At 36.7% G+C, this 21,861-nt stretch overlaps 1 protein-coding gene across 1 annotated transcript in view; it reads left to right on the top strand.

Annotated features, from left to right (window-relative positions):
• LOC122736477 (serine/threonine-protein kinase Sgk3) overlaps nucleotides 1–21,861 on the top strand; it is an 83,413-nt gene that overhangs the window by 36,987 nt on the left and 24,565 nt on the right. Inside the window, 5 exon segments of the mRNA XM_043978727.1 lie at nucleotides 4,723–4,810; nucleotides 14,522–14,546; nucleotides 14,549–14,570; nucleotides 16,672–16,682; nucleotides 16,685–16,754. Of these exon segments, the coding sequence (XP_043834662.1) occupies nucleotides 4,723–4,810; nucleotides 14,522–14,546; nucleotides 14,549–14,570; nucleotides 16,672–16,682; nucleotides 16,685–16,754 (216 nt within the window).

The following is a 21,861-nucleotide window of genomic DNA, read 5'->3' on the forward strand; positions in this document are numbered from 1 at the left end:
ATGACAATATATTATCATATAATATTACAGCCAGCTGCCACAGCTACAGTCTGGGAGCATAGGCTGCTTGTCATTCTGAGTTTGGAACTTCCTCCATCCCCCATCCCTTGTGGCCCTGTCCTCTGGAAGTGATCACATTGGGACTCTAACTTCCAAGCCACTGTTATGGTTGATGGGGCTTTCATGGTGATAGGGTTAGAAAGAAGGCAGTAAGCATTTAAGTGCTTATATGTGCTACTGTGCTGGGTGCTTTACAAATATTTTCTCATTTGAGATTCAAAACTATTCTGGGAGGTAAGTGCTATTACTATCCCCATTTTATGGTTGAGGAAACTGAGGCAGGCAAGTTAAGTGACTTGTCCAAGGTCTCACAGCCAGTATAGTGACTGAGCCTAGATTTGAACTTGTCTCCCTGACTCCAGGTCCAGTGCTTTGTCTACTGTACCACCTAGCTGCAGGCTATAAAGGGAAGTACCTGGAAGTATCTATTCCCTTGGCTTCACCTTTGTATGCCTTACAGAGATCACTGCGTTCAGTGGCCAGGTTTCTTAATTTTGGCAAGCTGGACTACCAAATCGTGTGTGTGTGTGTGTGTGTGTGTGTGTGTGTGTGTTTTCCCTGTTTACTCACTTGGCCTGGATTAAAACCCCTTGAAAAGAGTATCCAGGGTCCTTTGAAAATCTCTTGTTAGCAGACCTGACTAGAAGCCTAGCTTGAGATTGGTTGGTTGCTCTTGAGGAAGACCAAAATGTTAGGGTCAAGGTGCAGCATTTCCAACTGACTGGATTAGACCAATACAAGCTCAAAGTGCTCCATCACAGGTCAGGCACAAATAGTCCTTGTGAAGTTTTTGAGTGGATTCTCTAAATTTGTGCATCTCTAGTTTTTTTGTTTTGTTTTGTTTTGTTTTGTTTGAACTACTTCAGTTCTGCTTTCCTCATAGAGAACAGCACCTTCTTTGATGAGGGCATGCTATGCTAGGTATTCTTGTGCTAGTGTCTCCCATGTAACACAATCAGTTATGAGATTATGGGGTACTAAAGGAGGATAATGGCATTCCCTACAGGGTCTGTTCATCACTGAGCCTTTTTCTATAAATCACTGTCAGTGACTTGTCTGTGGGGTGCTCAGTGAATGAGACGTTGCAGCTAGTGCAAGCATCCCATTACATAGTTAAGCATGACATAGTATGCCCTGCAAGCCTGGGCAAGAGATAAAACAGAAAGTTTCCAAGTCTCTAGGGAAGGAGACAGAATCATCAATAGGATGCAGTATAGAGGTTCAAATAGACTTTATTAAATTCCTTTCCATTTACTCAAGAAAACTAGCATTTGAAGATTGAAAAATCAAGGGAATGCTAAAAATATTGTCACATTTTTAGTAATTATTTGACAAATTGTCCCCTGAGAACAATTTATACATCAACAATAACATCGAGAAGACAAATGACTTTGAAAGACTTTTAAAGTGGCCAACCTTGATTCCATAGGACCAGTGATGAAGCATCACTTGCTGGACTCAAGATGCAGAATAAGACATTTGAAGGATTTTCTTTTCTTAATTTTGCACAGTCAATAGAGGGGTTTTATTTTTCTCTTTTTTTACTGAGAGTAGGGGAGGGAGAAGGGAGAATGGGCCCAAAAAAGACATTGTAGCATTTTTAACATGCAAAGAAGAGACCAGAAGGAATAACAGACAAGCAGGATATCTTTGAAAGTTTCATGTGTTGAATGTATTATATATTTTTAAAGAAAAGCCAGTTGTACATACGGTTTTGTGTATCATCCTCTTTTTCTGTTCTACATATATAGAAATGCTCATTTCATTTTTTTTTTAAGGTTCAGATTTTTTTTTAAATCTAAAATTTGTCTCCTGATTTCCATGTGAATCAGATGGAAAAATGTGGTGTGGAGGGTAGTTTACTTGAGCAGATTGATACCTGACTGAATATAGACACAGTGTGTTGATTTAATGCATTTATTTCACCTTAGCTTTGCCTTTTTTTCATTATTTTCATCAACTGCTTTCATGGGAACATAAGAGACTTGTTATCATTTGGGCAGATGTTAGAGGCACATAAGGCAGCGAGACAGTGATTATGTTAGCTAAAAGGATAAAAACAATGGGCCAAAACTAAAAGTATGAAATTCCATAGAGATAGATAAACTTACATTTTAGAAAATCAGATATACTGGCACAAGGTAACTCTCCTTTGCTCAAAAAGCAAAGTTGACCTACAGAAAGACTTAGAGTGGGTCAACGGGGAGGGGTGGGCATTAGCTGACTGATTGCCCACCCACACAACATAAGCCAACTGCACAATGCAACTTAGAAAAAAAGCTAATGCAATCTCAGGCTACAAAAATAGAAATGAAGTACATGAATAAAGTGTAGTTGTCCCACTACTCTTTAGTTTCCATACATACAGAGTCTCTGGAGTGTTCAATTCTGGGAGCCACATTTTTTTTTTTTTTGGGTGAGGCAATTGGGGTTAAGTGACTTGCCCAGGGTCACACAGCTAGTAAGTGTTAAGTATCTGAGGCTGGATTTGAACTCAGGTCCTCCTGACTCCAGGGCCGGTGCTCTATCCACTGTGGGAGCCACATTTAATGAGAAATGGCAAATTTATAGGACGATAATCAAGATAAGGAAGTAGATAGCAACTGTCATGAATTATGCTTGAAGGAACTAGGTGATATTAAGCCTAGAAAATAAAAAAAATTATATGGAACTTTGTAGCTGTTTTTAAATACTCAAAGAAATTTCATGTGGAATAAGGATTAATTTTGTTGGATGTAGCTCTAGAGGGCAGAATTCTTAGCAATGAATGAAAATGACAAAGAAGAAAAGTTTAGAAATAACCATTAGAGTTGTTCCCCAGTGACAGAATAGATAGAGAGCTGGCCCTCAGGGTCAGAGGACCAGGGTTTAAGTCCCACCTCTGACATAGTGGCTATGATTCTCTGAGTAAAGACTACAAGTCTCAGAAGAAGGCTGCTTGTCCTCCCTCTGGAATGTTCAAATCAAGCTTGTAAATCCTGCATCAAGTGAGAATTGTTGGCATTATGGGACCCCTAAGCACCCTTTTCTATGATAATAGCTTTGATTTCTGTCTGAAAACTTCCTGTTCACATCCTTTGACCATTTGTCAACTGGGGAATGACTTGTATGTTTATAAATTGGACGCAGTTCTCTATATAACTGAGAAAGAGGCCTTGATCAGAGATACTTGTTGCAAAAATTCTTTCCCAGTTTAGCAGAAGTATTTTTAACATGTTGCCAGCTCTTCTACCAACCTCAGATCTTCTCTGTCTGTCACTTAGCTCCTGTAATTTTCCTGACTTTTCTTCTTCTTTTTTTTTTAAGTGAGACAATTGGGGTTAAGTGACTTGCCTAGGGTCACACAGCTAGTAAGTGTTAAATGTCTGAGGTCGGATTTGAACTCAGGTACTCCTGACTCCAGGGCCAGTGCTCTATTCACTGCGCCACCTAGCTGCCCCAACATGACATTTTAAATGAGTAATCCATGACCCTTGAAACTTTGAAATCAAGGTGTCATATATTCTAAAAAGATGTGTGCTCTTTTAAAGCTTTCTACTAGTAATATGAAAGGCAGCATGGTTAGAGAGCCAGTTGTGGAGCTAGAAAGACCTGCGTCCAAGTCCCTTCTCCAACACAGAATAGCTGGGTGTGACCCTCAGCAAGTCACTTAATTTCCCAGTACAGCTCCCAGAGACTATAAATTGCAGAGAAAGCACCAAACTTTGCTAGTATGAGTTTCCTTATTTAAGTGTTCCCTATCACACAAATAAAAAATAATGATAATAGTTAACATTTACATAGTGCTTGCCATGTGTCAGGTGCTATGCTATAAACTTTATCTTATTGGTTTCTCACAACAATCCTGAAAGGTAGGTGCTAGTATTCCTATTTTACAGATGAGGAAATTGAGTTCTTATCCCTACTAATAATGTATTTGTAAAAGTTTAAATGCAAATACAACATAATCATGATACTAAATTACCACATTTGTCCTTAAAATTATTTCAAAATTTTTTTTTTTTTTGGTGGAGCAGTGAGGGTTAAGTGACTTGCCCAGGGCCAGTACTTTATCTATTGTGCCACCTAGCTGCCCCAGAAATAATTTACTTTTAAGAAATTGTATTATTTGGTTTTATAATATCAAATTTTATTTTAGATAATCTGACTAGTTGTACTAATGGTAGAAGAATTAAGATTATAGGAATGTGAAGGTATTAGAATAAGGCATCTTTCAGAGAACCCTGGAAAGACTTACATGAATTGATGCAAGGTGAAATCAACAGAACTAGGAGAACATTCTACACAGTAACAGCAGTACCATACAGTGATCACCTGTAAGTGACTTAATTATTCTCAGGAAGACAGTGATCCAAGACAATTCCAATGGACATATGAAGAAAAATGTTATATCCATCTCCAGAGAAAGTACTAATGGAGTCTGAATGCTGATCAAAGAATACTTTTAAAAATTCTTTTTATTTTTCTTGTATTTGGGAAGGGGTCTGTGTTTCTTTCAACAACATGACTAATATGGAAATATATTTTGTGTGACCATACATATATAACCTATATAAAATAAAAATTTTTTAAAAAATGTTAAAATTGTTTTTATATGTATTTAGAAAAAATAAGATATTAAGAAAGGATAACACATCATAACAAAGCTAATTTTGTTTCTAGTCCAGATGTCAGAGCATTTCTTCAGATGGACAGTCCACGACATCAGTCAGATCCTTCTGAAGATGAAGATGAACGAAGTATTCAGAAGGTAATAAAATGGACTAGTATCTGTTAAAGTCATCATGTGTTTAGATAGTACATGCCTGTGCTTCTTTAGTGTAAAAATCAAGATCTGCCATGAGTACCCTCCTCCCCCCTGCACCTTAGAAATTCTCATCATCTACATACTCTTCCTTTTTTTTTTTTTCTGTATTCCATTTCCTCTGTTATCTCGCCCCATTGAACATTCTTCTTTGTTCCCAACCTCTATCTTTGATAACTCTTTATTCACAGGCTCCTTCCCTACTGCCTACAAACATGTCCGGGTCACCATAGTTCTATCAAACAAACCTGTTAGTGGACATGACCTGGATCCCTTCATTGGGATATCTAATGGCCTTTTCTCAGTTCTCTTTGGTTTTGATCTCTGTAGCATTTGACACTATTTACTACCCTCTCCTCTTGCATACTTTCTCTTTAGTTGTTTTTTTTTGACAGACATATCTTTCAGTTCTCTGACCTCTCTCACTGTTCCTCAGTGTCTTTTACTAGATATGATGAGCATACTATATTTCTTTTTTTTTTAAATAGGAAAAATGGACATTAGTTTTTGTTTTTTTTAAAGAACAAGCCAAGTTAATAATAAAACAACAAATTATAGCTATTAATGCATTACATACGTGTGAAATGTAGAGTCACTGAGGAATGATATAGAATTTTTTTTTTTGCTTTTTTTTTTTGGTGGGGCAATGAGGGTTAAGTGACTTTCCCAAGGTCACACAGCTTATAGAATTGTTCTTGAAGAGGTGCCAGAACTGGCAAAGTAATTAGCAAAATAAGTTTAAAAATCAATTAAAGTGGAAAGAAATAACTTTACATCAAAAGTAGAAGAAATAATGTACAGAATTTAAAAAGTCTTGAGCTACTGAAGAAAGCATCATCTCTATATTTTGTTTTTGTTTTTGTTTTTTAATGCATAAGGTATTTTATTTTGTCCGTTACATGTAAAGATAGTTCTCAACTTCTGTTTATACAAGCTTTACAATTTCAGATTTTTCTCCCTCCCTCCCCCCTTCCCTAGACAGCAGGTAATCTGATATAGGTTATATCTATATATCTCTATACATATAGATATAGATATATACACACACATATATATACACATAATAACATTAATCCTATTTCTGCATTAATACTGTTACAAGAGAAAAAATCAGAGCAGTGATGCAAAACCTCAAAATAGAAAAAAAAAACCAACAGCACCCAAAACAAAAGAAATAATATGGTTCAATCAGCATCTATACTCTACAGTTCTTTCTTTCTTTTTTTTTCCTTGGATTTGGAGATCCTCTTCTATCATGAGTTCCCTGGAACTCTTCTGTACCATTGCATTGGTGAGAAGAATATAGTCCATCACAGTAGGTCAACACTCAATGTTGATGATACTGTGTACAATGTTCTTCTGGTTCTGCTCATCTCACTCTTCATCAGCTCACGTAAGACCCTCCAGGTTTCTCTGAACTCTTCCTGCTCATCATTTCTTACAGCACAATAGTATTCCATTGTATTCATATACCACAACTTGTCCAGCCATTCCCCAATTGATGGGCACCCCCTCAACTTCCAATTCCTTGCTACCACGTAAAGAGCAGCTATAAATATTTTTGTACATGTGGGTCCCTTTCCCCCTTCCATGATTTCTTTGGGGAAAAGACCTAAAAGTGGAATTGCTGGGTCAAAGGGTATGTACAGCTTTATTGCCCTTTGGGCATAATTCCAAATTGCTCTCCAGAATGGTTGGATCAGCTCACAGCTCCACCAACAATGCATTAGTGTTCCAATTTTCCCACAGCCTCTCCAACATTTATTATCTTCTTTTTTTTTGTCATTTTAGCCAATCTGATAGGTGTCAGGTGGTACCTCAGAGTTGTTTTAATTTGCATCTCTCTAATCATTAGAGATTTAGAGCATTTTTTCATATGGGAATAGATAGCTTTGGTTTCTTCATCAGAAAACTGCCTGTTCATATCCTTTGACCATTTCTCAATTTGGGAATGACTTGGATTCTTATAAATTTGATTTAATTCCCTATATATTTTAGAGATGAGGCCTTTATCAGAAGCACTGGCCTCAAAAATTGTTTCCCAGTTTTCTGCCTCCCTTCCAATTTTGGATGCATTGCTTCTGTTTGTACAAAAATTTTTTAAATTTAATATAATCAGAATCATCCATTTTGCATTTTATAATATACTCTATCTCTTGTTTGGTCAAAAACTGTTCTCCTTTCCAAAGATCTGATAGGTACACCATACTATATTTCTTTATCTGGGCTCTTCAGTCCAATCCTCCAGTATTTTTTGGTGACCTCAACAAATCCCATAGGTTCAGCTAGCATCTTTATGCAGGTGACTTCCAGGTCTTGTATAGTGAGTCCTCATTTCTTTCCTGAGGTGTCAGTCCCATTTCACTAACTGCCTGTTGGATATTTCAGTCTGGATCTTAGCTCACCAGCAAACAGCATATTCAGAACAGAATGTGCTTTCCTACATGGGTATTCCCCAGGGTTCTTTCCCATTCCTCATCTCTTTCCCCTGTATTCTCTCTCTTGGCAACAACCTTATCTACTCTCCTGAGTATTACTATAAACTTATGCAGATTACTCCCAGCCCCACCCAGGCTCTCCCCTGAGCTTCATCCTGCATCACTAGTCACGTATTGGACATTTCAAATTATATTTTCTCCAAACTAACCTTTTCTCTATTCGTCACACATGACCCCCTGCCTTCCTTTTTGTAGCTCTGACTCCTTGCTTCAGAATCCCTCTGTTCCTTTAAAATACAAGTCAGCACCATCTTCTGCAAGAAGCCTTTCCCAGGCTCCTTAATCTTAGTGCCTTCCCCCTCTAACTTTGATTAGCTCCATTTTGTAGTATTATTCTTATTGTACAGAGCATGGTGTCCTCTCCCCTTAGATCACGAACTTCTTGAGGCAGGAACTGGATTTTTGTTTTTGTTTTGTTTTTGTCTTTTTTTTTTTTAATCCCTAGTGCTTAACTTAGTTCCTAGTATATAGCAAGTACTTAATAAATGCTCTTTGTCTTGATTATTCCAGTTCTATCTCTCTTTTTTATCAGCCTTCTAGAATGAGTGGTCTATACTGCCTTTTTCCATTTTCTTTTTGCTCAGCCACTTGCAATATGCCTTCAAAGCCTTGCTGCTCTATTGAAACTGCTCTCTGACCAGTTAATAGTGATCTCTTTCTTAACAATTAAATAAAATGAATCTAGGCCTAAACTCTCTCTCTGATGCCCTTGACACCATTGGCCATCTGCTCTCCTCTTGCAAACTCAGGTTTCTCAAGTTTCTCCGGTACCATTCTTTCTTCACTTTTTCTTAGCCCATCTGCCCTTTCATATCAGCATTATATATTTCTTTCTCCTTTGGTGTATTTCTCAGGGTTCTATGATGGGTCCTCTTGTCTTTTGTATACCCTGTCCCCTGTAGATTTATTAGCTTCCATGGATTTAATTATCGTTTACACACTAATGACTACTATCACTTTATAGTCTGGTCCTAATCTCTCTTCTGAAGTGCAGTCCCACATGTTAGCATTGTAAAGTCAGCAAGTCTTTAAAAAACAAACTGGCTGACTTAACCCCCTAAAACTGCTGCTCCAAAGTTCCCTATTTTTATTGAGGGAACTCTCGTTTAGTCATTCAGTTTGTGACCTCTCTGCTCTTCCCCTCACATTTATTCATTTGCCAGATCTTTCTGATTCTTCCTCTATAGCATCTTTCCCATCATTCTCTATTCCTCTGTTTTCATGACTACCAGCCCTCCTAATTCAGGTCCTTATCACCTCTGTTTGAGTAGTAAAATCTTGTCCCAATTAATTTTCCTCTTTTTCTTCCCCTTCTCTCCCTCTCCAATCTATCCTTTATATGGCTGCCAAAATAATCTTCCTAATGCATGAATCTAGTCGTGTTTCTTCTCCTACTCAAGGAGTTTTCAATGGCTCCCTATCACCCACCTCAAAGGGGGGTAAAATACAAATTTCTCAGCCTAGCTTTTAAAGCCCTTCATAATGTGGATACTGTTTTTCCAGTCTTACCTTTCATCACTCCCTTCATCCATCTATGTGCCAGCCAAAGTAGACTACTAGATTATTTCCCAGACTCTACTTTCTATCTTCTCTACCTTAATACATCAGCATATAATTCCTTATGCTAGAATGTGATCCTTCCCTAATTCCTACTTCTCAAGAGCTGAATTTAGAGATGACATTTTTCATTGAACACCTTCCCTGATTCCCCGAGTTGTTAATGTTCCCTCCCTCCTCACATTACCTGTTAGTTACATATATGTTACTATGATGTCTGTGGTTATTGTTATGTGTATATGTATATATTGGGGGCAAGCTAGGTGGTACAGTGGATAGAGCACTGGGCTTTGGAGTCAGGAAGATCTAAGTTGAAATCTGGCCTCAAACACTTACTGACTGTGTGATCCCAGCAAGTCACTTAACCCTGTTTGCCTCAGTTTCCTCATCTGTAAAATGAACTGGGAGTATGAAATGGAAAACTACTCCAGTGTCTTTGCCAAGAAAACCCCAAAAAGGGTTGTGGAAGATTTGGTTGTGACTGAAAATGATTGAACAACAACAACATATTATATATCCATATGCATTGTTTCTATGTTAGATATTTATATATATATATCGTGTTGACATGTAAATATTATGCTATATGTGTTTGTGTTATTCATTCCATCCCTTCCTCCACCCCCTTCCTAACCCTGTGGAATATTAGTTTCCATGAAGTCAGGGACTGTTTTGGTTTTGTGATTTTGTATCTCAGGGCCAGGGCCCAGCAATTGTTGGACACTACTTTGTAGAACTGAATTAATGGGAAGATCACTTTCAGAAATTTAGCCAGCTTTTGAGGGAATAGTTACTAAAAATGAAATTTCCTACTTTATAGATTACATGGGGAAAATTTAAAAGATTTTTATTGATACTCTTGTTCATTTCAGTCTCCAACCCATGCTAAACTTTGAAATGCTATTTTGAATTACAACCACAGCCCTGCTACTAAAAAGCGCTTAAATACTTCATTATTTCTTCCTCTTCCTTATCAAGTAACATGCAAATGACAGAGGGGGCAGAGGAGCTTTGGTTTAAAAATAACACAGGGCTTTTTTATTCAGCCTTAAATCTTTGCTATTGAATAAATTTATCTAAATGTTGCAACAGATACCTACCGACTCTGTGGTAAGAGTGTAGAGTCTTCCAGGCAAATATAAATTATTTATTTAACATGAATAGAGCCATTTAGCAAGTTAACTGTAGATATAAGCTTCTTTAAAAATATTACTTCTATATGGATGCTGATTGAACCATACTATTTCTTTGGTTTGGTGCTGTTTTTCTTTTTTGAGGTTTTTCCTTTTTGCTCTGTTTCTTCTCTTATAACATGGACTAATTGCAGAAAATGTGTTTAATGTTTATTGTACATATATAACCTATATCAGATTACCTGTTGTCTTGGTGAAGGGAGAAGGAGGGGAAGGAGGGAGAAAAAATTGGAAATTTAAAAACAAATGTTGAAAACTATCTCTACCATGTAACTAGAAATAATAAAATACTTTTATTTAAAATATTATTTCTAAAAGTATCAGGAAATAGTAAGAAGAGTACTGTTTGGGATACATGCTTTCCTAATTTATTAATTTGGGTATTGTTTGATGCTGGGGTGACTTATTTATTTAGTTCTTATAAAGCTCTGATATGAGAGTCAGTGTGCCATAGTGGATAGACCATCAAACCCAAACTTTGAAAGAACTGAACTATAGTTCTACCTATGACACAGATGGGCTGTGTGACTGTGGGCAAATTCTGACCTCTTAGTGCCCCAGGCAATTCTCTGAGACTATAGGTTGCTCTTGCAGGATGTGCTGTAATAGAGGGGATTTCAATCACAGGTCTAGTCTCTTCTCCTTGGCTCCACCCATTCCCCCCAAAATCCCACAGCCCCTCATGATAGGGAAATGGGAGAGTGGTGATCACAGCACAAAGAAATGGCATGTAGTAGTAGATCATCTGATGTGGCCACGTGAGTATGGGGGCAAAGTAGAACACAGTCTTTAGAATCCTGGTTGCGCTCAACTCAGTTTTGACGCTAACTCTGTAACCATGAAAGCCTGTCCCTTCAATGATAAAATCATCATTTGTTTTCTAAAATTCTGTAATTCTATACTCATTTTCAAGTTTTCAAATATTCTAAGAATTATTAAATGAAGAAAGAGCTATGTAATCTTTGTGTACAGAACTTTATTGATATCTTTTTTTATACATTTATTTCCACATATATTATTCCTTGTAATAAGGATTATAAAAGAAAGAACTATGCAACACATCAACCAGATCCAACATGTTTGAATATATAAATATTCATGTAAATAAAATAATTCACATCCATAGTTCCCCACAGCTCAACTCTTCCCTGACCAAGTGTGGTTGTTATAATTACAAACTGCTGATTCTATAGTAACACTGGTAAACTAAATAGAACTGGAAGAAACTTTAGGCAGTAATCTAGCCAAAGCCACTTTTAAAAAAAAATAACAGATGAGAAAACTTTAACCAGAGCAGTTAGGTTGACACAAGATCATGTTATTCATTTCTTTAATAAGTAACAATTGACTTACTTTACTAATTAGACACATTTCTGAAAAGTTACAATAGATTACTTTATATAGCTCTTTATGGCTGTAAAGGATTTTCCAAGGTATTTATTAGGTCTTCAAAATGCCCTTGAGGTGGGTAGTATAATGGTATCATCCCTCATTTACAGGTGAAGAAACTAAGACTCAGAGAAACGGTGACTTGCCCCTGGTCAGTCAACATAGCCAAGTTTCCCGTGACAAAGCTACACTGAGATTTTCTGACTTCTAGCTCCAGTTTCCTTTCTAGCAAACCAAGAGTAATGGAAAAAAATAATATATCTAAGTTTTATTTTCTAATTGATGTTCCATTTTAACTCTTAACAATTATAGAGATGTCTTCCTGTGAAAAGAATTCTCAAACATCAATAATAATAAATTACACTTAATCCTAAAACTATAAAGATATGTTGCCTTTGTTATTGGAATAGAATGTAAAACTCCTTGAAGGCAAGGACTATTTAATTTAATTTTTTGTCTGTAGGTACTTAATATGTTGATTGATAGATTCTCTTCCATATACATAATTTACATGCTCTAACACCTACAGAGAAGGCTTTCTCTGATTCCAAACATCTTCCCCAGTTTCTAGTACACTGCTTCCCAAATACTTTGTATTATTCTGTTTATATTATATTTAGAATATACTTATATATGTTCTGTTCTTCCTCATTAAGTATAAGGTTTTTGTGCATAGGGCATTGTTTAATTCATTGTATTTGTATATTCAGTATTCAACACAGTTGATTGATTGCTTGGTAGTCTAGCTATACTTTCTTCTCCTGTATAACCCACTGGAGAAAAGTTAGATCAAGGAAAAGTTGATATAGATATTGCTACTTTGTCATTAAAAATGCAATTATGTGGAATATTGTGGGGATGCCCCATCACCTCGGGGGGAATAGCCTAAATGAATTGTGGTATGTGAATGTAATGGAATACTATTGTGCTGTAAGAAATGATGAGCAGTCAGATTTCAGAAAACCCTGGAAAGACTTAAGTGGACTGATACTGAGGGAAGTGAGCAGAACCAGGGAACATTGGTACACAGTAGTCAGCAACACTGTGAAATGATCAACTGTGATAGATTTAGCTCTTCTCAGCAATACAGTGATCCAAGACAATACCAAAAGACCTCATGATGGAAAAAAGCTATCCACATCCAGAGAAAGATCTGATAGATCAAAGCAGACTATTTTCATTTTTTTTTTTCGTATTTTTTTTTCCTTTTGTTCAGTTTCTTCTTTCATTGTATGATTAATACAGATGTATGTGTTACAATGATTACACATATATACCTACATAAAATTTCTTACTATTCTTAGGGAGAGGGGACGGGGGAAGAAAATTTGAAAGTCAAAATTTTATATAAAAAATCGGGCAGCTAGGTGTCACAGTGGATAGAGCACCAGCCCTGGATTCAGGAGGACCTGAGTTCAAATCCGACCTCAGACAACACTTACTACTGTGTGACCCTGGGCAAGTCACTTAACCCCAATTGCCTCACCCAAAAAAATATATATTTTTAATATAAAAATCAATCTTTGGGGCAGGCAGCCAGGTGACGCAGTGGATAGAGTACCGGCCCTGGATTCAGGAGGACTTGAGTTCAAATCCAGCCTCAGACACTTGACACTTACTAGCTATGTGACCTTGGGGCAAGTCACTTAACCATAATTGCCTCCCCCTCGTCCAACAATCAATCTTAAAAACTGTCTTTACATGTAGTAGGAAAAATAAAATACTATTTAGAATTAAAAATAAAAACACACATGTTAAAATGTGCAGTGTACACAGTTAATGTTCATAGTTCAGTGTCTGTAACTCCCGGGTTTACAAAATGCTTCCTTCTGTATTGTACAGGTTTTCTTCATTTATGGATCAGTAAAGTGAACTTAATAGATAAAGTGGCTTGCCCAAGGGTGTATGAGAACTGAGATTCAAACATAAAGTTTCTTGAAGTTCAGTGTGTGTTCCATCACACCTCAGCTCTGTGGGGACTTGAGTGTTGAAGCATAAAAGGTTGTATATGCCATTTCTCATCAGTATTCCATAGAAATATAATACTACAGTGTTAATCACATTAAACAAACATTTATTTTAATGTATTATATGTATAGTACTGGGCTGGGGCTAAGATACCAAGATGAAGATGAATACATTTTGGTCCAATTGTTTTTTTACCTGGAATTTTGTTGCATCACAACAAAATTGTGATGTATCACAAAACTGTTGTACCACAACAAATGCTTGGGGATTTGGAATTTAAAGATATTAACTGGAATGGAAATTGAATTTTATTAGAACTTGTTCTTTCTTCAAAGGGAGTTTAACTGTGGGTAAAAAGAGTACTTGTCTCTTTTACTTAAATTTAAAATCTTGTAGTTTTCATTGGAACTTGAGCATAGCATACATTACCCAAATACATATTGTTTGACTAAACATTTCTAGGAGTTAACAATTATGGAGAATGGCATCTTTGAAGTTTACTCTGCTTCCATAAGTTTTTTAATTTTTTCCTTTGTCTCTAGCATTCACACACATTTGGATTAGGCACACAAACTTGGATTACTGTTTTTATTTAATGTGTAAAGAATTTGTGGAGTATATTTGAAGCAGGGATTGAACGTAATTTGGTTTCTTTAAGAATCACTTTTCCCCAGGCCTCATTTTGGACCATATAGTAATTTACTAGATAATATTTGGTGAGACTAGAATTGCCAATTTCATAAACCAAATCTGTACATGTTAGTGAATCTTTTAAAAAGATGTATACTCTAGCTCTAAAAGAGTGACCTAAGTTATTACCAGAAATTTAGTTTACTCTGTTAACTTGTAACTACCTGTCTCTCACAGAGAGATTATCAGGGACTGACCTGTTGAGTTGGTAATGAAACCTTGAAATGTTTCTGAGTTTGCTAAGTCTTAGTAATGCCAGATTTATACCCCAAAAGGGCTCTTAAAAATGTATTCTTTAAGTGGCTATTTATTGACTTTGAAGCTTACTAACTGAAAATATTATTGTTCCCTCTCCCAAACAGCTACACTCTACATCACAGAACATCAACTTGGACCATCTGGAAATCCTCAGTAGTTTAATTTATTTCAAACTAGCCTTTTATTGTTAATTACAGGGGCAAACATCTTAAGATAATTTAAAATAATATAATATTGTACATTTTGTAACTAGTAGTTTAGCTGGAGACCTCAGAAATAATACTTGAGTGAGAGTGAATACTTAGACATGCATTGTTTTTGTGCTCCATAAATTATTTAATAAGTCATGCCAAGTTTAATTCCTGTAGCAATTTTATAGCCTTAACAAATTGCAAATTGGAGTTAAACAGAACATGATTGGCAACATTCTTGTTTCTCAATTTGAAATGGGATAAAATAGCTTAGACTATAATTACACATGCAGACTTTTAAAATGCTTTTTGTCCTATGAGACAATGCTCCTTTTTCATTAGAAAAAGTAACAGGTTTATGCTAAAATAATTAGCTGGTTACTTTGGAAGTATTTGTTTTAAAGGGAAAAAAAAAGATGCTTAATTCTTTTATTTATTTTGATGACTTTTTAACAGTAGGGGAAAGGGAATAAGCATTTATATAGCCTTTACTCTGTCAGAGCATTGTGCTAAGCAATTTACAAATATCATTTGATTCGCAAAACAACTGTGGAAGATGTGCTATTATTACCACCCATTTTACCGTTGAGGAAATGGAGGCAGGCAGCTTAAGTGACTTGTCCAGGTTCATACAGCTAAGTGTCTGAGGTCATATTTGAACTCAGGTCTTCATAATTCCAGGCCCAGCACTCTATGGACTATGCGCCACCTAGCAACAATAACTACACATTTATTTCTGATTATATACTTCTTCCCTCCTCCCTTTCCTAGTGGAGATTCCTTTGTAACAAACATTTTAAAAGGAAGACAGGGAAAAAGCATACAAGCAAAACCAACCAGCACATCAACTGTGTCTGACAATGTGTCCAGTATCTATCTCCTATCTCTGTAATGAAGGGAAAGAGGTTCCAGTTCCTCACCTGGGGCCCAAAGCTTGGTCATTATAGTCGTACAGTGTTGAGTTTCCTTTTATTGTTCTTTCAGTGGACATTGTGTACCATTTCATGGTTCTGCTGACTCTTTTTCAGTTCATATAAGTCAATTCTCATTCTTTTTTGTATAGGATAACACATTAATAGTCCTTTTCTGTTATGAGCCACTATCAGTGGGGCACACTATGTGGCATCTGAGTTTTTGCTACCACAAAAATGTTCTGCCATGAAGATTTTTACCTCCTTGAAGCATATGCCTAGTATTGGGAACCCAGGGTCAAAGAGCATGGACATCTTAGGCGGTTTTTTAGCATAATTCCAAATTGTTTCTTGAATGGATGGATTAATGTACAGCTCTAACAGCAGTGTATGAAAAAGATACTTGATCATAGTTCAATGAATTCCAGCATTGTAGTTGTAGGCCTCTCAGATCTTTCTTATGTTACCCATAACTCTATCTAGATCGCTTTACCCAATACATCATGCTAAAAATTGGTTGTGAGGGATGGGGGAGTGTCAGGAGGGATATTTAAAAGAAAAATGTGGTTTTGAATGGTCTTTTTTGTCTGAATGACCATAATTGTATATTTGAAGAATTAATGATATATAAAAGAAGGGAATTTCCAGTCCTAGTCCCTTTTCTGCCCAGTCCAGAGAGCCATCCCTTATAATGAGGAATTTTTTTTAGGAGAGAAAAAAGATTCCGGACAACCAATAAGCACATTTTAAAACTCTTGACATTATACGCATCGCTCCTATTTGCAGATCCCCATATCTCTGCAAAAGCAAGGGGGGAAAGGTTTTCCTCATATCTCTTCTTGGGGCCAAACTTGTTCTTTATAACTTTATATTTGTTTTTCTTATTCTTTTATGGTTGTCTTTTCAATTTACATTGTTATAATCATTGTGTAATAAGCAGGAATTTCAATTTTTTTAGTTTAACAATCCTAAAACTTACTGATTTTATTGGTTTAAGGACATACCTAGGTATTTTATAAACAGCTGTAAACTATCATGATGTAACGTTCAATGCTAATATGCTACTCACAAAGAAACTAGGACAATCAGCATTAGTCTTACTGAGATTAATAACATGGTTACTTTTGGGTGTCTTTTTTAATTGTTTTTCAGCGCCAAACCAACAGATTTGATTTCCTAAAAGTTATTGGAAAAGGCAGCTTTGGCAAGGTAAAGGTCTCTATTTTTTTTATTCAGTAAATTTATTTAACAAAAACTTAAGTGACCCCCTTCTTGAATTTGAAACTGTGTGGTATACAGTTTTTATCAGACACTTTTTCTGTAAGACCAGTTTAAATAGGAAAGGATACAATGTATGCAAATATCTCTAATACAAGGCAGTGTGTCAGATGTACCATAGAGTAGTATAGAGTTAGGAAAGAAGGGAGGGAACACTTCTAACAAGGCTGATGAGGGTTGAAGAGGTACTTCTTGAAAAAGAAAAGTGATAGAGACAAGCTCCACATAAACACATTAGAAGAGCACAGAAGAAAATTACCTGTCAGATCTGTGGATTAGAGGAAGATAAACATGACCAAGCAAAAGATACAGAGGTCGGGCAGCTAGGTGGCGCAGTGGATAGAGCACCGGCCCTGGATTCAGGAGGACCTGAGTTCAAATTTGGCCTCAGACACTTAATACTTACTAGCTGTATGACCCTGGGCAAGTCACTTAACCTCAATTGCCTCCCCCCCCCCAAAAAAAAAGACACAGGTTGACAGGAGGTAAATTGTACAGTTTTGATTAAATAAAATTTTTAAAGTTTGTACATATGGGCAAAACCAATTCACCTAATATTGGAAGAGAAACAAGAAAAAATCTTTGCATCAAGTTCTTTCTTTCCTTTTTTTGGGGGGGAGGGCAGGGCAATTCGGGTTAGAGTGACTTGCCCAGGGTCACACGGCTAGCAAGTGTAACGTGTCCTGGGGGCAGATTTGAACTCAGGTCCTCCATTTCAGACATATAGGAGAACTGAGTCAAATTTATACAAATAAGAGCCATCCCTGATGGATAAGTGGTCAAAGAATGTTCAATAGAAAGTTTTCAGAGGATGAAATCCAAGCTTTTAAAAACTGTATAAAAGGGGGCAGCTAGGTGGTGCAGTGGATAGAGCACCGGCTCTGGAGTCAGGAGTACCTGAGTTCAAATCTGGCCTCAGACACTCAACACTTACTAGCTGTGTGACCTTGGGGCAAGTCACTTAACCCCAATTGCCCCATTTAAAAATAAATAAATAAATAAAACCTGTATAAAAATGCTCTGATTATTAGAAAAATTGCAAATTAAAACAATTTCTGCAGTACCACTTCACACCCATCACTTTCATTTTAATTTATTATTTTTTTTGCGAGGCAATTGGGGTTAAGTGACTTGTCCAGGGTCACACAGCTATAAGTGTCAAGTGGTCTGAGTCGATTTGAAGCTCAGGTCCTCCTGAATACAGGGCCAGGGCCTCTATCCACTGTACCACCTAGCTGCCCCCACACCCATCACTTTCAAAGTTGACAGATAAGGAAAATGACAAATGCTAGAGGGACTGTGGGAAAGTAGGTACATTAATGCATTCAGTGTCAGTGGAACTGTAAACTGGTCCAACTATCTGGGAAAGTAATTTGGAAATATGCCCAAAAGGGCTATTAAACTGTACATACCCTTTGATCCAGCAATATGCTACTATGTCTGTTCCCCCAAAGAGATCAAAGAAAAGACAAAAAGGACCCACATGAACAAAAATATTTATAGCGAGTTTCGTTTTATTGTGGGCAAAGAATTGAAACTGAATTTGTTTCTGTCAGTTGGTTAATGACTGAATCTGAGGGAATATTCTTGTGCTGGTAAGAAATTGGTGAAGTGATGGTTTCAGAGAATCTTGGGAAGACATTATTCAATGATTCAGAGTTGAAGGGAACAAACCAGGGAACAATTTATGCAGTACAACAATATTGTATGGACAAACACTTTGAAAGATTTGGGAATGCTGATCAAACAATGAACACCCACAGTTGCAGAAGACTGATAATGAAGTATGCTACCCACTTCAGAAAGGGATAGACTCAGAGTACAGTAGAGTCCTTTTGGGGGAGGGAAGGAAGGGTACAGGAATATGGCTGATACAAGAATTTGTTTTGCTTAAATCTACATGGTCATTAAAAAGGTGTTATTTAAGATGGAAAGAAGAGAATGTGGAACTGAAAATAAAACGAAATTGAATTTGATTTAGTTAAATTCAAACAAAAAGAAAATGAAAGGTAAATTTGGCATTGGAATACCTGAATTTTCATTCTAGTTGCCAGTATTAACATAAAATTTCATGTATTAATATAGTAATTCTACTTAGCTGTATTTGAAACTAAATAATGATCCCGGGTTCCTGGCACTTAGAGAACTTACATACTAAATTGTACTCCTGACAACATGCATATATAGTTAGACACAGTTTGACCGTATTAATCTTTTGGATTTGGATGAAATTTAAATTGGAGAAGTGACTAGAAACTAATGAAGCTGGGGGGAAAAAGCCCCAGATATAGCTAAAAGGAAAATTGTAACCCCAAAACTCCACAAAATAAAATAATTTGGTTAAAAGAATATAAAATAAAAATATCTGTCATCACAAACTGAATGTGAATTCTAAATTTTCTTGCTTTGCTCAACTTGTCACAACCTGCCTCAGCTTCCTAACCGCTTACGGTCCTTTGTAATCAGATGCAGTCCTGCTTTCTGCCTCCACTCCTATTGAATCTGCTCTCCAAAGCATGAGTGATTTCATTGCCAAATCCAGTGAAACTTTGGTCTTCATTCTTCTTGTCTTTCTGACACATCTAACATTGCATTCATTCTCTTTTTTGACTTTCATCACAAATACTATCCTGCTTCCTCTACTTAGATGACTTTTCCTTTACTGTTTCCTTCATGAGCTTCTGCTGATTTCATCAAGACTATACATACTATGAGCAGCTAGGTGGTTGGGAGGTACAAAAGACTCATCTTTGTGAGTTCTAATCTGGTCCTTATACTCTTTCAGTGTTCTTTTTCTTTGTCTTTCTTTCTTTTTTTTTTTTTTTTTGGTGAGGCAGTTTTGGGTTAAGTTACTTGCCCAGAGTCACACAGCTAGTAAGGTGTCAAGGGGTCTGAGGCTGGATTTGAACTCAGGTACTCCTGAATCCGGGCTGGTGGCTCTATCTACTGCGCCACCATAGCTGCCCCCTGATCTTATACTCTTACTAGCTGTGGTGATCCCTGGGCAGGTGACAAATTGTTTGCCTCAGTTCCCTCATCTTCAAAGTGGGCTGGAGAAGGAAATGGCAAACTATTCCAGTATCTGTTATACTATGTTAAACCCTTATTTCCTTAGTTTCACAAGGTTGGTAATAAAGTTTGCCTAAATTTTAGCTAATCATTGATAAAGCCTGTCATGCTATTCTTATGGAAAGGAAGGAGAGGTTCAGGTTAACTAATTGTAAGTTAGATGGAAATGGTCAGATGGCCAGGTTCAGTGTAGTCATTAACAACTTAATGTTAACTTGGAAGGAAGTCTCCATTAGAGTACATCAGGGATCTGAGGTTTGCACTGGGCTTTTTACCATTTTGATCAAAGACTTAATAAAGGATTAAATTTTCAGATGACACAAAACTGAATGCCCTAGAAGACAGAGTCAGAACTCAAAAATATTTTGACAGGCTAGAACAGTGGACCAAATTGAATAAGATTAGAGGTAATAATGAACTACAAGTTTTTATGGCATAGCCTGGGAACACAGCCATTATTTCTAACATTGTTTTTATGGGGAAACAGGTTCCAATTTCCAAATAGCCAACATGCAAATTAGTTTTTAAAGTCTTTTCTTTTTTGTTATGAACTTAACAAACATGAACTTTTTCATATACAAAGAACAGAAAAGAATTGTCTATGGAAACTGAATCTTTATTATTTATAGTTTGGGTTTGTTTGTTTTTTCCTGTTGTGTGTTGCGTGTGTGTGTGTGTGTGTGTGTGTGGGTGTGTGGTGTGTGTAACCAATACTGGCCCTACTTATTTGTACCTCTTTCCAAACTTTCCTTCTGACCTCTTCTATATTTTTAAAGTTTCATTGGATGCTCTTTCCTTTTCCCCCTTTACTCTTGCTATATCTCACAGCATCCCAACTATGACAACTCTTCCTCCTCCAAAATAAAATACTTTGGCTCCTTTATCTAAAATAAGTAAGTATAATCAAGCAAAACCAATTCATCCATTGGTCACATCTGTACCTATCACATCTCTGCCAAGAAGTGGGCAGTACACTTTCATCATCATTGTTCTAGGGCCATGTTTCATCATTGCACTGATCAGAGCCCTTATAAATGAGCTTTTGAAATAATCCAGTAATATTGGTAGGGAAAGGACTATTGGTCCCTTTACCATTTATTAGCCTTATAATCTTAGTCTTCAAGAGGTACAAAGACAAAACTGAAAACAGCATTTGTCTGCAATGAGTTCAAATAAAAGTGAGTAAAAAAACTGAAAAATAAGTCAAGTTTTACATAGCATTTAAATATTTGTATGTACACTATTCCATTTGATTTGTATAGCAGCCCTGCAAGTTAAGTACTGTGGGTATTATTGTCCTCATACAACAGAGAGAGAACTGATATCCAAAGCAGATCAGTTATTTGCCAAGGTCCCACAGCTGAAGAAATGTTGGCGGTTAGATTAAGTGAGCTAAACCATTTAAAAGTGGCTGGTACTAAATACATAGTACGTATTTAATAAATGCTTGTTGACTGACTGGCTTGTAGACCATATATATTTTTTGGTGAGGCAATGGGGGTTAAGTGACTTGCCCAGGGTCACACAGCTAGTAAGTGTCAATATTCTGAGGCCAGATTTGAACTCAGATACTCCTGACTCCAGGGCTGGTCCTCTATCCACTGTACCACCTAGCTGCTCCCTAGACCATATTTTATAAAAGGCAGTTTACTTAAGGATATTGAGCAAGGATACAGCATTGGTTCAACTCAATGAAGTTCAGCTCCCAATCTACCCAATTAGCCTGTACTCTTGTGCCAACCTTTTTATACTTTAATTGATCAACTTACTTCAACAGTTTGGTCCCCTGGACCAGTGAGATTTCAAGTGTGGTTTCATTGCCTTTTTAGGGGGAAAAAATAGCCTCATGTACACGGCAGGGACCTTAGTAGATGTTGCCTGACTATAGCCTAACCTTTGTGAAGTGGCCATTGCTCCTATCACATTAAGGAAAGAGAGGTTTTGAATAGAGGGAGTATAGAGCAGGATACCTACATTTTCAGAAAGTAAGAGGCA

Source organism: Dromiciops gliroides, chromosome 1 (genome assembly GCF_019393635.1).
Source record: "Dromiciops gliroides isolate mDroGli1 chromosome 1, mDroGli1.pri, whole genome shotgun sequence".
Lineage (NCBI taxonomy): Eukaryota > Metazoa > Chordata > Mammalia > Microbiotheria > Microbiotheriidae > Dromiciops > Dromiciops gliroides.